At 43.1% G+C, this 14,550-nt stretch overlaps 1 protein-coding gene across 8 annotated transcripts in view; it reads left to right on the top strand.

Annotated features, from left to right (window-relative positions):
* Positions 1-14,550, top strand: part of MDN1 (midasin AAA ATPase 1) — a 314,285-nt gene that overhangs the window by 261,297 nt on the left and 38,438 nt on the right. For all 8 annotated transcript variants that reach the window (XM_075862158.1, XM_075862156.1, XM_075862153.1 and 5 more), the window contains exons 79-83: positions 1,100-1,513; positions 3,006-3,232; positions 4,276-4,422; positions 9,496-9,668; positions 9,784-9,945. In XM_075862158.1, the coding sequence (XP_075718273.1) occupies positions 1,100-1,513; positions 3,006-3,232; positions 4,276-4,422; positions 9,496-9,668; positions 9,784-9,945 (1,123 nt within the window). The remainder of the gene's footprint in view (positions 1-1,099; positions 1,514-3,005; positions 3,233-4,275; positions 4,423-9,495; positions 9,669-9,783; positions 9,946-14,550) is intronic.

Here is a 14,550-nt window from a genome sequence, read left to right as displayed (position 1 = left end):
TATATCGTGATCGGTAGTTTCTGTCCAGGGTGCTGAAAGAGTTACTGCCGATCGTTTAACTCTTTCAGCACCCTGGACAGTGACTATTTACTGACGTCGCCTAGCAACGCTCCCGTAATTACGGGTGAACACACGTAGTCACCTGAAATAGGACATGTTCTATATTTTTCAACGGCACGGGCACCTTCCCGTAAGCATATGGGGAGGTACCCGTGGCCAATAGAAGTCCATGGGCCCGTAAAAACGTGCCGTAATTATGGGCGTTTTTACGTTCGTGTGCATGGGGCCTTAGAGCAACTTTGACATGGGAAGGTTTGTGATGGCTTTATGATGGTTCAGAACATCTCCAAAACAGCAGGTCTTGTGGGATGTTACCAGTATGTAGTGGTTACTACTTACCTAATGTGGTCAGAGGAATAACAAACGGTGGTCAGAACTGGAGTATTTTTGTGTCACTTGACTAGAGAACAGATGGCACCAGGATGCACTATGGGAAGAAGGCAAGCTGGCGGAAGCAGTTTGATGTATTGAGCAATGTTCTCCTGGGAAAACTTGGGTCCTGGTATTCATGTGGATGTGACTTTGACATGTAGCACCTACCTAAACATTGTTGCAGACCAAGTACACTCCTTAATGGCAACCGTTTTCCCTAATGGCAGTTGCCTCTTTCACCAGGATAATGCACTTTGCCACACTGCAATAATTGTTCAGGAATGGTTTGAGCAACATGACAGAGTTTACGTAGTTGACTTAACTTCCAAATTCCCCAGATCTCAATCTGATCAAGCATCAGTCAGATGTGCTGGGAAAAAAGTCCGAGCCATGGGGCCCTAACTCACAACTTGAAGGAAATCAGTCAGTAGGCTTTGGAGCGACGTAACCACCAGCATGCCGATATGCAGTTAGGGCTTGGTGTCCTAACCTGCGCAGTTGGATTTGGAAAGGGATGTAGCCTCGGGAAGGGGGTGTAGCCGCTTCAGCCCGACAAATTTATCATAATGTACTCCAGAAAACTGGCGTTTAACCTTCTTTGCAATTGTCTCAAAGCTTTTATTTGGTCATTCACTTCAGCTCCCTGTGTGTTTTACATATGTTACAGAAATTTGTTGAGCTGTATGCAGGAGATCAACTCTCGACTGGAATTGTCTAATGAGTACAAGATTGCAATTCCACCGCAAGATGGTGTGCAGCAGTGGCTTGATAGATTGCAGCATCTTGCAATGCAGTGCAGTGTTGTACTGGAACAATTGTCCTGGTTACTGGAATGCTGTCCTGTACATAATGAGGAAAGACATACGACTTGTGAAGAAGCCAAGCCTTGGATGGCAGCACTGAATGTTCCTTCTCCAGCCGCTGCAGACTGGCTGCCAAAACTATGCACCATCCGCAGATCAGACAGTGATTGGCAACAACTGAATGCGACAGTAATCAAGATGTTAACAGATATTAAGGCCACAAAAACCGCTGTGGACATGATTCGACTGCAGTCTTGCGAGACTTTATTTTACTCTTGGTGAGATTTACTTAGACATTTGCCTTAAAAATGACAAAATACAATTTGTAATGTCAATGTCATTACTATAAAATCAGAACCTTCTTGAGACAGGGCCTGTGGAAAGGGGAAGCTCCACTTTGGATCCTGTTATTAAAGGTCATTTTAGGAATAAAGCAGCAATTCCCTAACTTGATCAGAGTAGTAGTAGTAGTAGTAGTAGGCAAAACTGCACACAGATTTTTCACAAATTTCTGCTGTTTGACAATGCAGTTTTTGGCCAAACCGCTTGTACAGGTGAAACAGATTGAAGCCATGTGCTTATCCTGCGCTACCCGTACAGCCAAAAACCGCATCACAAAATTCCAGCAATACACAATTTTTTTGCAGAAATTTCAGGGACTGAAAATCTGTTTCATTTCTATGAATGGAATTTGCAGAAACAACCCCATGCAGATGAATGGAACTGATTTTTAGCCACAGACATTTCTGCAACTAAATCTGCTGTGTGTGAATACATCCTAATGTATGTTGTTTTGCCACACCTTCTTCAGCTTTAGATGTCAAACTTATGATAACCTTTGAGACAGCAGGGAGTTTCAGGTTCCCAATAGTTATCCTGCCGGAGCAGTCAATAGAATTCACTTGTATAAAAGGAACTGAATTAGAAACTCAAATCCATTTCAGACCAGTATTCTGTTTTATAAAGTATAAACGCTACATCTTAATTGATTATAATATCTTGTTATTCCCCAATTATATTCCCCATAGGATGTTTTCTACAGAATATACTATATAAGGGCATTTCTACCCCCCCCCCCCCTAATATATTGCAAGATGATCATAAAGGTATCACACGCTTAACAAAAAATGTCTGATAATACTGAGCTGTTTTCAAGGGAAAACTGCTCCTTATTTTCAGAAGTTTTTTTAGGCAAACTCGCGTTTTTTACGAATGTTTTTTGAGCGGTTTTTCTATAGAGTCAATCAAAAACGGATCAAGAAGTGATATACTGTTTTTCAAAACTACTGCATAAAAAAAACGCCCATCGGAACAGAACGCTGATTTTTCCCATTTAAATCAATGGGCAGATGTTTGGACGCGTTTTTCTTCCGACTTTTCAGCCGTTTACTGCCCGAAAATAAGGCGTGTGAAAATACCCAAACAGTGTGTCGGCTTGTGGGATTTCAGATTATTTAAATCTTTGCTGCACACTTTTTTTGGCTTTTATTTTTTGTTTTTTTTAAATTATATTTTTATTTATTATCACCAAACAAGCAATGGGTGCATATAATATATTTTTCTGTACTCTTGAAACCGCATCCTATAGTCTGTGATTTAGTTCAAATTCCCTCTTCAATTTTTTTAATAACAATGTATTCTGGAATTTCTGTTGAGCACTTTCTCTTTTTAGATTCTGTAAAGGCTGTCCAAAGGTGGAAGTACCATTTAAACCTTTTACTAATTGAGTACAGGTATACAGCTATCACTTTCATTTTTTCTTTTCTTTAGGAAAAATTTTGAGGCCTGCTCTTCAGCACTAGATACCATGCAACAGATAGCTCTTGACTTAAGAGAGGTAGAGTTGCTATTTGTCCTCCCTGAGACCGAAGTAAAAGAGGCTGCACAGCACATGGCTTTTCTAAAGAGTATCCACTACATGAGAGAAGAAATTCGTGTAGCGGTCAGAGAGTTCACTTTGTGGAAATCCCGTCTGCAGGCAATTGGAAGAGCAAAGCGTAAGAACCACCTATTGTAGATTAGATTAACCTAAATGGTGTATTATCCATTATTTGTAAATACCTAGATCTTTACGTTGAGAATAAGTGAGGGGCTTGTCGTTTTATCTACAGAAATAAAACTTTTATAGAGCGTTTCTTCTGTCATACCTGCCCTTCTATCATATAAGCATGGAAGCCCTTTGTCTTTTCTCCTATATTAAACATATTGGAAAAGCATATTTACCAATTAACAAGATACGCTATATCAGTATCACAAAAGCCATCATGAATTTATGCTGAACTATATTACAACATGTTTATTTGAAGACCTGTAAACATTTGCAACACTCGTCAATCGTGACCTGCTGTAAAATTCTGTAACTGCTTGTTCAGTTGAAACGTTGCTTTTGGTGGCCTGCTGTGGAGAGCTCTAAAGGCCTAGTAAAAAAAAACTTCAAATGTACCTTGTACATACCTTTTCCGTAGCCATTTTGTTTATCGTTCTATTGAATTTACGGTTAATGGAGACGTTTGATTTTTTTTGTCTTCATTTGTCTGGTTAAATTATTACCCATATTCCTTGTTTAATTAGCTTCATATCTCTGGGTGACTGATAGTTTGTGCTGGTCCAGTGGTGATAATTCTGTGTCCCTTCTCACATAACCATTCCGTCCTTGTTGATTATCGGTGTCAAAGTACTGTCGATGTACTTGGTGGCCCAATCGTATTAAGCCTGTCCCTGGTGCCTATAAAGTGGAATTATTGCTTTCCATGCCCCTGAATTTGTGGTAGGATCAATGATGTGCTTTGCCACCCAGTAGGAATATGGTCATTCTTGTCCCTGGCAGCCTAGAGGGATTAGGCTTTGTGAGGACATTCCCTTTTAGATTGCAGATCAAGAGTTTAACTGGCTACATCTGGTCTTTTACTGCAAGTACTTTTCAATCCAATGTTATGAGCACGGAATCCTAATAAATGTAATGGTTTGATGATTTAGTTTATCTTTACTATTGTCATTTCTTAGGTTTTGCCTGTAATTCTTATTTTGTATTTATCAAAAGGGAACCAAGAGTCAGACGAAAAATATGTGAAAGATTTCTCGGATCATGTGGAAGCTGCCATCAAGAGCATTTTATATGCCATTCAGAAACTTGTAGAAAAGAGTGAGCAGAAGAAAACACTTGAACCTGTGATAACAGAGGGTGAAGGTAAAAACTCCAAAACTAGCTTCCTAATGTCTTTACATCATAGATTATTAAAGCATATACTCACCTTTGAACATGATTTTACAGATTAAATAAATTGTAGCTATTTGAATGCTTTTATTACTTGTTTTATCGCGAGTTGCAGCATATGTTACAGTCTAGATCTGCATTCACAATTCTGTAGGCTATAGGACTGTAATCTACCAGCATTCCAAGCTGGTTCCATTTTTAGATTTTTTTTGTGTTAGGAGAAATCAACTAAACGCGCCCGGATTTTGGCATAAATTGCTCCATAATAGTACATGGCATATGCTGAATAATTTATGTTTTAACTCACTTTTTCACTTTCCTCAACTGTTTTTAAAAATGTCTAGAAAAGGTGTGGCTAAGCGGAGTCGTAAAGTGCACAAAAGTTATGACTGAAAAGCAGCATTTATTATCAAAATTTTTTGGAGTGTAATGTATGCCATGTCAGCCGTAAGGAAAAGAAGTCTCTAACAGTCTTATCATTCCTCGTGCAAAATTGTAATAAATATTGCACCATGTTGTTAAATGTATGTTACGACAACATTGATAAACCTCTTCCATTGCCTGTATACAAGAAACTACAGTAGTCTGATACAGGGGAAATATATTCTCAAGGTTCATTAGGGTAGCTCTTCTAAGCTGTTAAGAATGTCTTTGTCAATAAGTTTATTCATTTTTCTCATTCGTCTTATTGGGGACACAGACCGTGGCTATATTCTATTCTTCCTAGGAGGTGTGACATTAAGAATAAAATAGTGTTGGGCCCTCCTACATGCTAACGCAGTCTTAGCTTGGTGTCCATATGAGGCAGACACCCGTTCTTTTTCTCTCTTGTTTTTGGGGAAACGTGCGACACTGTCCCCGTTTTCCCCCTTTTCTGGCGCGCGTTCGGTTTCTACCTCACTGTGCCGTTTTCCCACTGCCATAATGAGGACAAGAGGGCAATCTCCTCTGCCATCAACCAGCCTAATGGTCGCCCCTTTTGCTTTCCACAACGTGTCCCGCCTCACCTACAGATGGCACACAGAGGGTGGCGTACCTGCTGGTCCATTGCCTTTAGGAGTGAAGCTGGTTGGACTCTAAGGGGCGATTGTATACAAAATCCTGTGTTTCGCCCTTTTTCCCCAGGTGCAAAAAGCGGGCATATTATGCGTCTGGTGTATTTTTGGCTCATCTCCTATGCACAGCGCAGACACACACTTAATATTGGGCGCTTCCTGTGGGGCTCATTAGAGAGGCACAATTAACACGTCACTTGAGCTTTCTTCTCAAGGCCAATTTTTTTCTGATCCCGGCTGCCATTTTTTGCGCTATTCTCCTGCATCTTGACCATCAGCCCGCCACTCACAATACAATGACCATCAGCCCGCCACTCACAGTACAATGACCATCAGCCCGCCACTCACAGTACAATGACCATCAGCCCGCCACTCACAGTACAATGACCATCAGCCCGCCACTCACAGTACAATGACCATCAGCCCGCCACTCACAGTACAATGACCATCAGCCCGCCACTCACAGTACAATGACCATCAGCCCGCCACTCACAGTACAATGACCATCAGCCCGCCACTCACAGTACAATGACCATCAGCCCGCCACTCACAGTACAATGACCATCAGCCCGCCACTCACAGTACAATGACCATCAGCCCGCCACTCACAGTACAATGACCATCAGCCCGCCACTCACAGTACAATGACCATCAGCCCGCCACTCACAGTACAATGACCATCAGCCCGCCACTCACAGTACAATGACCATCAGCCCGCCACTCACAGTACAATGACCATCAGCCCGCCACTCACAGTACAATGACCATCAGCCCGCCACTCACAGTACAATGACCATCAGCCCGCCACTCACAGTACAATGACCATCAGCCCGCCACTCACAGTACAATGACCGTCAGCCCGCCACTCACAGTACAATGACCGTCAGCCCGCCACTCACAGTACAATGACCGTCAGCCCGCCACTCACAGTACAATGACCGTCAGCCCGCCACTCACAGTACAATGACCATCAGCCCGCCACTCACAGTACAATGACCATCAGCCCGCCACTCACAGTACAATGACCATCAGCCCGCCACTCACAGTACAATGACCATCAGCCCGCCACTCACAGTACAATGACCATCAGCCCGCCACTCACAGTACAATGACCATCAGCCCGCCACTCACAGTACAATGACCATCAGCCCGCCACTCACAGTACAATGACCATCAGCCCGCCACTCACAGTACAATGACCATCAGCCCGCCACTCTCAGCCCCCTGGTAGGTGCTGCCGCACAGCCCCCTGGTAGGTGCTGCCGCACAGCCCCCTGGTAGGTGCTGCCGCACAGCCCCCTTGTAGAGAGCACCCCCCTTCCTGTAGATAGTGCCACTGTAGCTCCCTAAAGGAGCGGAATCCCCCTGTGGCTGGGGATTCCACTACTGGAGCGCTCAGCTTGATGTCTCTGTCCGTATATGGACAGGGACATCAAGCGCTCTGTCCAGGAGCGGCATCCCCGGACACAGGGGGATTCCACTCCTTCAGGGAGCTACAGTGGCGCTAGTAGATGATAAAGCAGGGAGATACCTCTCTGCTCTGCTATAGTGACGTCGCTACCGCTGTAGTAGCAGCCGCTGGCAGCGCCTTCGCCCATGGGGACGGGTGCCCTCATGCCCGTTTTCAGCTGGCAGCCACTATGGCTGCTACAGCGGTAGCGACGCCACTGAGTGAAGAAGCGCCCTGGCGGAAAGGCGACTGCTGAGTCGGCGGGCCCAGGCGCTTCTGAAACAAGCACGGGAAGGGAGCCAGCGCAGCGTCCCCTTCCACCTGCTGGAGTGTTGCGCCCTGTGCAATGGCACGGGTCGCACACCCCTAAGGCCGGCCCTGCTAGGATCGCACCTAACTCTCTGAAAATGGGTAGGATCTGCCCTTAGGCATCCTCTCTTCCCTCAGGCTCCGACCCTGCAGGCATATCTAGCAAAACCTAGGTAACCAGAGGCAGTCACTGCTCTCTGTTTTCAGGGTGGTACTAGCCTTGTCTTTTTGCAGTATTTGTGTAGGCTCATTGCCACCGGTTTTTCCCTAGTTTTTACAGTGGACAATTGGACACTACTTATTTTCTAGTTCTGATATTGTTACTCTTGTTGCTTCTGTACAGACTGCATTAGCTCAGTGCCTGTAGAAGAGGCCAACACTTTTTTATGTTTAGTGTCACTCCTCTTAGTAGCAACAGCATATATCCACGGTCTGTCCCCCCAAATGGACTGGACAAGAATAGTATTTTACGTTACGGTGAGTACTCCAAAAGTCCACGTTTTCCAGTAAAAGCAGGCAAGCCATAAGGTTGTGCAAATCCAAAAAGTTGCAGGTGTCGCTAAGATCTGCAAATGATCACATTTTCAATCACCTAGCTCCAGTCGGTGGCATGTGGAAGGGGCATAAAAGCCAGATTCAGAGCAGTTTTTTTTTAGCCACATGAATCCTAGAATCAAGTGGTGTGGGATGATTGTGCGAAGCCTCCTGTTCATCGACGTACATTTATCGCCACTTGTCGCAAACTGATAGGAACAGAATCCTTAAACTGAGACCGTGGTTTATTACTTCGGCAGATCATTACGCACCTAGGCTGAGCTGTCAGCACTGTTCAACGTTGCGTGTCCTTGAAGTAGGGAGAGCAACAATGAACGGGAATGACAGTAAGAGGTGCGTGGGGGCGAATCTTTTCACGGACAGATCGTCTGATTTGGAAGAATAGTGCGTAGCGATCCATTCTGTACTGCAAGTGAAATTGGAAATCATATCCCAAGTATAAGACGGCAACCAGTTTCGACACAATCCATCAGAAGGTGATTGCACGACATTGGGCTTTGTGCCAGATGTCCAGCTAACCTCATTGATAGCATGCCAAGGCATGTAAGTGCGTGTATTTCTGAGTGTGGCGCTCATACTCTATACTGAATAAATCAAGATGATTGGAATATATACTTATTTTACCATTTGCATATTATTAACATGTCTATCATTCTGATAGACTACGTTTACTACGTTTGGCAGATCTTCCTCTATCTGTGGTATAAGCCATTCCTTTAACATGTCCAGGTAAGAGTTGCCAGTGACAGTACCCTCTGCGAAAAAGGGACCGTAGACTTTGCGCCTGCTCATTGCACAGAACACGTTTACTTTGGGTGAGTCCCTCATGTGCTCGTTAAGGGCACATGGTTTTTCTGAGCCCCAAATTCTGATGTTGTGGTGATGATTGACCTTCCCACGGAGGTGAAAGGTATCCTCTTCGCTGAACACCAGCAATGTCAGCGAATTTCTCCTCTTCCAATCGGCCCTGCAAGTCAATGCAAAAGTCACGGCGTTTCGGGTTTGTCGTCTGGTTTCAGCTCCTGAAGTGGATGTAATCTGTATGGCTTACAATACAGACATTTGTGGGACCTGTAGTTCCATACTAGTCAGCCTGGTAGACTTTCTAGGACTACACTCGTATACGGCTCGAATCCCGTTCATGGTCTCCCCTGAAATCTTTGGGCGGTTCAGGCTGTTCCCATGACATAAACACCCAGTTATTTCGAATTGCTTCACTTAACGCAAAATGCAGTTTCTATGTGGAGCACGTGTACCTAATTTATTCTGAAAATTTCGCTGTACTGTCACAACAGACCCCATTCTTGCAAATTCCAACACGTAAAAAGCTTTTTCCTACTTCGGTGTCGCCATCTTATGTCACACTATGTAAGCACAATTCAAATTTGGCTCTTGAAACTGAAAGTTGTGCTGTGATTGGTTGCTATGATTTTCAGTCACTGGTCATTTACCACTGATGTTCCTTTAACTACAGGCCTGTACTTTCGCACCATCCTTTTTGAATCACTGTGTATATACTGTAACATGGTGTTTGAAGGTGAATCGCCTTCAAATGGTAAACTTTCAGTTTAGTGTGCTTGTTCGTCACAACCCCTTCATTATTTGTAATAGGTTCAGCTATTTTGTGATAATCTGTTTTTTAGTGGTGTAACCATTTGTGTTCCATTTTTCTTCCAGTTGAGGACTATAAAGAGGAAAGTCTTCAGGAAGGCCTCATTACTACATTGCTGACTGAAGATATCTGCCATGATTTGAAGGCTTTGGATGTGCAGACTATAATATCCGCTGTTTCTGAACTGCTTGAGCGGCTTAAAAGCTATGGGGAAGAGTGCATAAAGGATAAGCACGTGGTAGGTTTTAGTCTGTCACTTCTGTATGCAAATTTACGTTTCAACATACTCTGTTAAAATGATTACTTGATCAGGGCTTACAGTATTTTGTAACAAGTTTCCTCCTGTTTTTCAGTTTTTCAACCAGTGCTGTGGCTTGCTTGTCCGACTATTACCAATGCTATCCTCGTATTCGGACCTTCTCCTGTTTTACCTAACTGTGTCATTGGCAACGCACAGAGCTACAGGCAAACTGCTCTCAATCTTGACGTTTATATTTACAGAACTGGCTCAGAAGGTAAGCATCTATTATGCCTCTGCAGATAAATAATCATGACTAATGCAACATGGTACAATGAATTCTCAATTTAATAATTTGTGGTTAAAAATTTAATTTTATGGAAAAACATGAATGCCAAGTAGATGAATTACTAGGTAGGCTCTTTTAATTGATTGCTGTAAGCTTATCATTGCTATTCTAAGTATTTTAATCATTTTAAATGTTCAGTGTCCTTTATTCTGGAACTTTCTGTTTGAATAAGGTCTTCAAAATCCAGTTACATAGTCGTTAAGGTTGAAAAAAGACACCGGTTTTCTCCCCGGTCCTTACCCCTCCTCTGTCCCTAATGTCGCATATAGGATTTTGTAAATTGGATGATGCAATATCTTGGGCCTATGTGCCAATGTCCCTTCCCCCCGTTTTTTTTTTTTTGTTCCCTCGCTTGATATGTTCCTTGTTTGAAAAAGCAAATAAAGAATTTACAAAAAAAAGACACAGGTATATCAAGTCCAACCTATAATTCTACCGGGTTGATCCAGAGGAAGGCAAAGCCCCCATGAGGTGGATGCCAATTGCCTTAATGGGGGAAAACTTCCTCCCCGACTCCAAATATGGCAATCCGAATAAATCCCTGGATCAACGTCTCATCTCCAGAATCTAGTAGTTATAACTTCTAATATTTATATTTTTCAAGAAAGCCATCAAGGGCCTTGAACTTGTTCAAAGAATTAACCATCACAACATCCTGTGGCAGAGAGTTCCATAGTCTCACTGCTCTCACGGTAAAGAATCCCTGTTTCTAATAATGGTGAAACCATTTTTTCTCTAGATGAAGAGGATGCCCCCCTTGCCATTGTTACAGGCCTAGGTGTAAAAAGATTATTAGAAAGGTCTCTTTACTTTCCATTCATATATTTGTACGTTGTTATTAGAAGATACAACTTCCTGATGTCTGCTATAATACACTGCAGTACGTATGTAGTGTAGTATGCCTTTTCATTTTACACGGACAGGCAGCCTATTAGGCCATGTAGATCAGGCTACAGTAGATGTCAGACCATTGTTAGGCCTCTGGTTTCCATAGCAACCTATGACACCCTACAACCCTTGCAGTGGGGTTCTAACCACTTAGCATTCGCTTATGACTGGCATCTAAGTGGATACACAGACGGGATCGGAGCTAGCTCTAATCTAATAACGATTGGGCTCTAAAATGGCAAATTTGTGGACAAAATTGCCATTTTCACTCTACAACGTTCACTTGCACTCATTTCTAGAAAACACCTGTGTTTTTGCTCCTATTACCTCTTTTAAAGCTAAAAATAGTTTTGGCAATGCTATGTATTATTGGAAAAAATATTTTTATTTTCACAGCCTTATTCTAATAACCTATGAAACACCTGTGGGTCAAAATGTTCACTACACACCTAGATGAATGCCTTGAGGGGTGGTATTTTTAAAATGGGGTAGCTTCTCAGAGGTTTCCATTGTATTGGTACCTCAGGGGCTCTGCAAATGCGACATAGAACCCAAAACCAATCCAGCAAAATCTGCGCTCCAAATGAGGCTGCTTTTTCTTCATAGCAGTGCGAAGCGCTAAAACTGCAGTTTACAACCACTTATGGGGTATTTCTGTATGCGGGAGAAATTGTGTAATAGACATCTGAAATAAAAAAATTTTTTAACTAAAACTACGTGTTGAAAATATAATTTTTGTTCTCATTGGGGGACACAGCACCATGGGTATAGGCCCTTGCCGCTAGGAGGCAGACACTTGGTTTGAAAAGTCTTGGTTCCTCCCAGGGGCATGTGGGTGGAGTTGGGTTGTCAGCCTGTTCACAGCCTAGTTCACCCCTTCAGCTGCCGGGTTACCAGACAGTCCTCCGGGCACTGTATATCCCTCACCGCTGGTCACCTAACCTAATTTTCTGCATCCGCAGATTGAGTGCCAGTAATAAATTATTAATGCGTGGTTACTAAAAAGGTGACTGCGCACATCCTCTCCAACCTTGTATCCCCCTACCGGTCATCCTTTGGAGATCCTATCTAGACACAATACTTTTTATTTTAGAAGGGGAGACCTTACAGACAAGGGGAAATAACTTCACCTCGTTTTCACTGGGGCTGGGGACACTCCCTAATGTGAATCTCCCACCCTTACAGGATACTCTATATCTTGCACGGGCCTGCCTTTATTGTAGATGGGAGGGGAATTGGTACTTTGGGAAATGCCGCATATATGTTTTTGCTTGCAGCGCTGCTCTTCTACCAACGGTGAGGGAATGAGCGCCATGATGTGCCGCTCGACCCATCAGCACAGCCTGCCAGTTCCTTACCAGAGTCTCCGGCTTGTTCCAGCACTAGGCTGCAGTTCAGCCATGCATGCCAATTCCCCTGGTGATCATGAGATTCCGTCAGGTCTGTTGGCCAGGCTGGAACTTCGGCGCACCCTGAACGGTGGGAGTATTCTCTGCGAAAACACCACAGACTACGGATGCCTGCGCTATTTTCTCAAGAGGATGCCTATTGGGAGCCATTTTCCAGAACAGCAGTATACATTGCCAATGGTCTGTTAAGCCAGCCTTAGGGCTGAATATTTTATATTCCAAGGGGTCACCTATTTATTTCAGGAGGTTCAGTTTTTGCCCAAGTGTCATTCTCCTCTCTTGAGTGTGGTTAGTTGAGATCAAAGACCATGACTGTTTTCTACATCAGTATTAATGGCGGTTATAATAGCAGTCTTCCCCTGTCTGCCCAGTGTTTGCATTTCGAAAAACACTTAAATTGTAACACCCCCCCCCTCCCCCCCCAACACACACACCTATGATGTGGCATTCCCTGAATGCATCAGGTCCTTGCACATGCCTTGGGTGACATTCCAGACTTTCCCAAAGCAAGGTAGCGTCTTTGAGTCCATGCTTTCCAAGATAATGGCTTCTGCATGCAGGTTCTGGGAAACTAACTCAATACCCTTCCTTACTATCCCATGTATACCACATAATCGTGGTGTCCCCACTGATTAACCCCTTAGAAGCGATTGCTGCTTCTTAGCGGTTAAACCACCATCGTCGACCCGCTACATGATAGCGGCAGCGCTGGTTGCTATGGCAACCGGAGGCCTAACAATGGCTTCCGGCTATGCCATCTACGGAAGCCTAGTGGGTCCTGACAAAGTCAGGACCCACTATGCTTGCTGTCAGCGAGTTTCTGACAGCTCTAATACACTGCACTACGCATGTAGTGCAGTGCATTTGAATTGCGATCAGGGCCTCCTGCCTTCAAGCCCCCTAGTGGGACGTTAAAAAAAAAAAAACGTTTAAAAGTAAAAATCCCCTTTTTTCCTTTATCAGTCCTTTTTATTCTTTAAAAAAAATAATAAACAAGTAAACTATACATAATTGGTATCCACAAAAGTAACACCATAAAAAAAAATAATAAACTATACGATAATCACTATTTCTTGGTCACTTCACCTCCCAAAAAAATGGAATAAAAAGAGATCAAAAAGTCGCATGTACCTAAAAATGGTACTGATCGAAACTACAGTTCGTTATACAAAAAAACAAGCCCTCACACTGCTTTCTTGATGGAAAAATAAAAAAAAGTTATGGCTCTTAGAATATTGTAGTTTCCCAAATGGGGTTACTTTTGGGGGGCTTCCACTGTTTCGGTCTCTCAGTGGCTTTGCAAATTCGACACCTAAAATCTATTCCAGCTAAATTTGTGCTCCAAAAGCCAAATAGCGCTCCTTCCCTTCTAAGCCCCGGTGTGGGTCCAAACAGCCGTTTATTACCACATGTGGGGTATTTACGTAATCAGGAGAACTTGTTTTACAAATGTTGGGGTGCTTTTTCTCCTTTATTCCTTGTAAAAATGAAAAATGTCTAAGTTCTTACAGAAAAAAAAGTAGATTTTTTACCTTTACAGACTAATTCCAATGAATTCAGCAAAACAACTGTGGGGTCAAAATGCTAACTTTACCGCTAAAAAAAATTCCTTGAGGGGTGTAGTTTCCAAAATGGGGTCACTATTGGGGGGTTTCCACGGTTTTCATCCCTCCAGTGCATTGCAAACGCGACACGGCACTGAAAATTATTCCAGCAAAATCAGAAATCCAAATGGTGCTCCTTCTCTTCTGAGGCCTGCTGTGGGTCCAAACAGCAGTTTATTACCACATATTGGGTATTGCTATAATCGGAAGAAATTGCTTTACATATGTTGGGGTGTTTTCTACTTTATTCCTTGTAAAAATTTAAAATTTCTAAGTTTTTTCACAAAAAATATACTAATATACTAATTGAAATAAAGTTAGCACAAAAACTGTGGGTTCAAAATGCTAACTATAGCCATAGATAAATTCCTTGAGGGGTATAGTTTCCAAAATGGGGACACTTTTGGGGGGTCTTTACTGTTTTGGTACCACAAGACCTATTCAAACCTGACATGGTGCCTAAAATATATTCTAAAAAAAAAGGAGGCCCCAAAATCCACTAGGTGCTCCTTTGCTTCGGAGGCCTGTGTTTCAGTCCATTACCGTACTAGGACCACATGTGGGATATTTCTAAAAACTGCAGAATCTGGGCAATAAATATTGAGTTGCATTTCTTGGGTAAAACCTTCTGT

This window comes from Rhinoderma darwinii, chromosome 4 (genome assembly GCF_050947455.1).
Source record: "Rhinoderma darwinii isolate aRhiDar2 chromosome 4, aRhiDar2.hap1, whole genome shotgun sequence".
Lineage (NCBI taxonomy): Eukaryota > Metazoa > Chordata > Amphibia > Anura > Rhinodermatidae > Rhinoderma > Rhinoderma darwinii.
The sequence above is the reverse complement of the archived record's forward strand: the minus strand, read 5'-3'. Positions and strand labels throughout refer to the sequence as shown.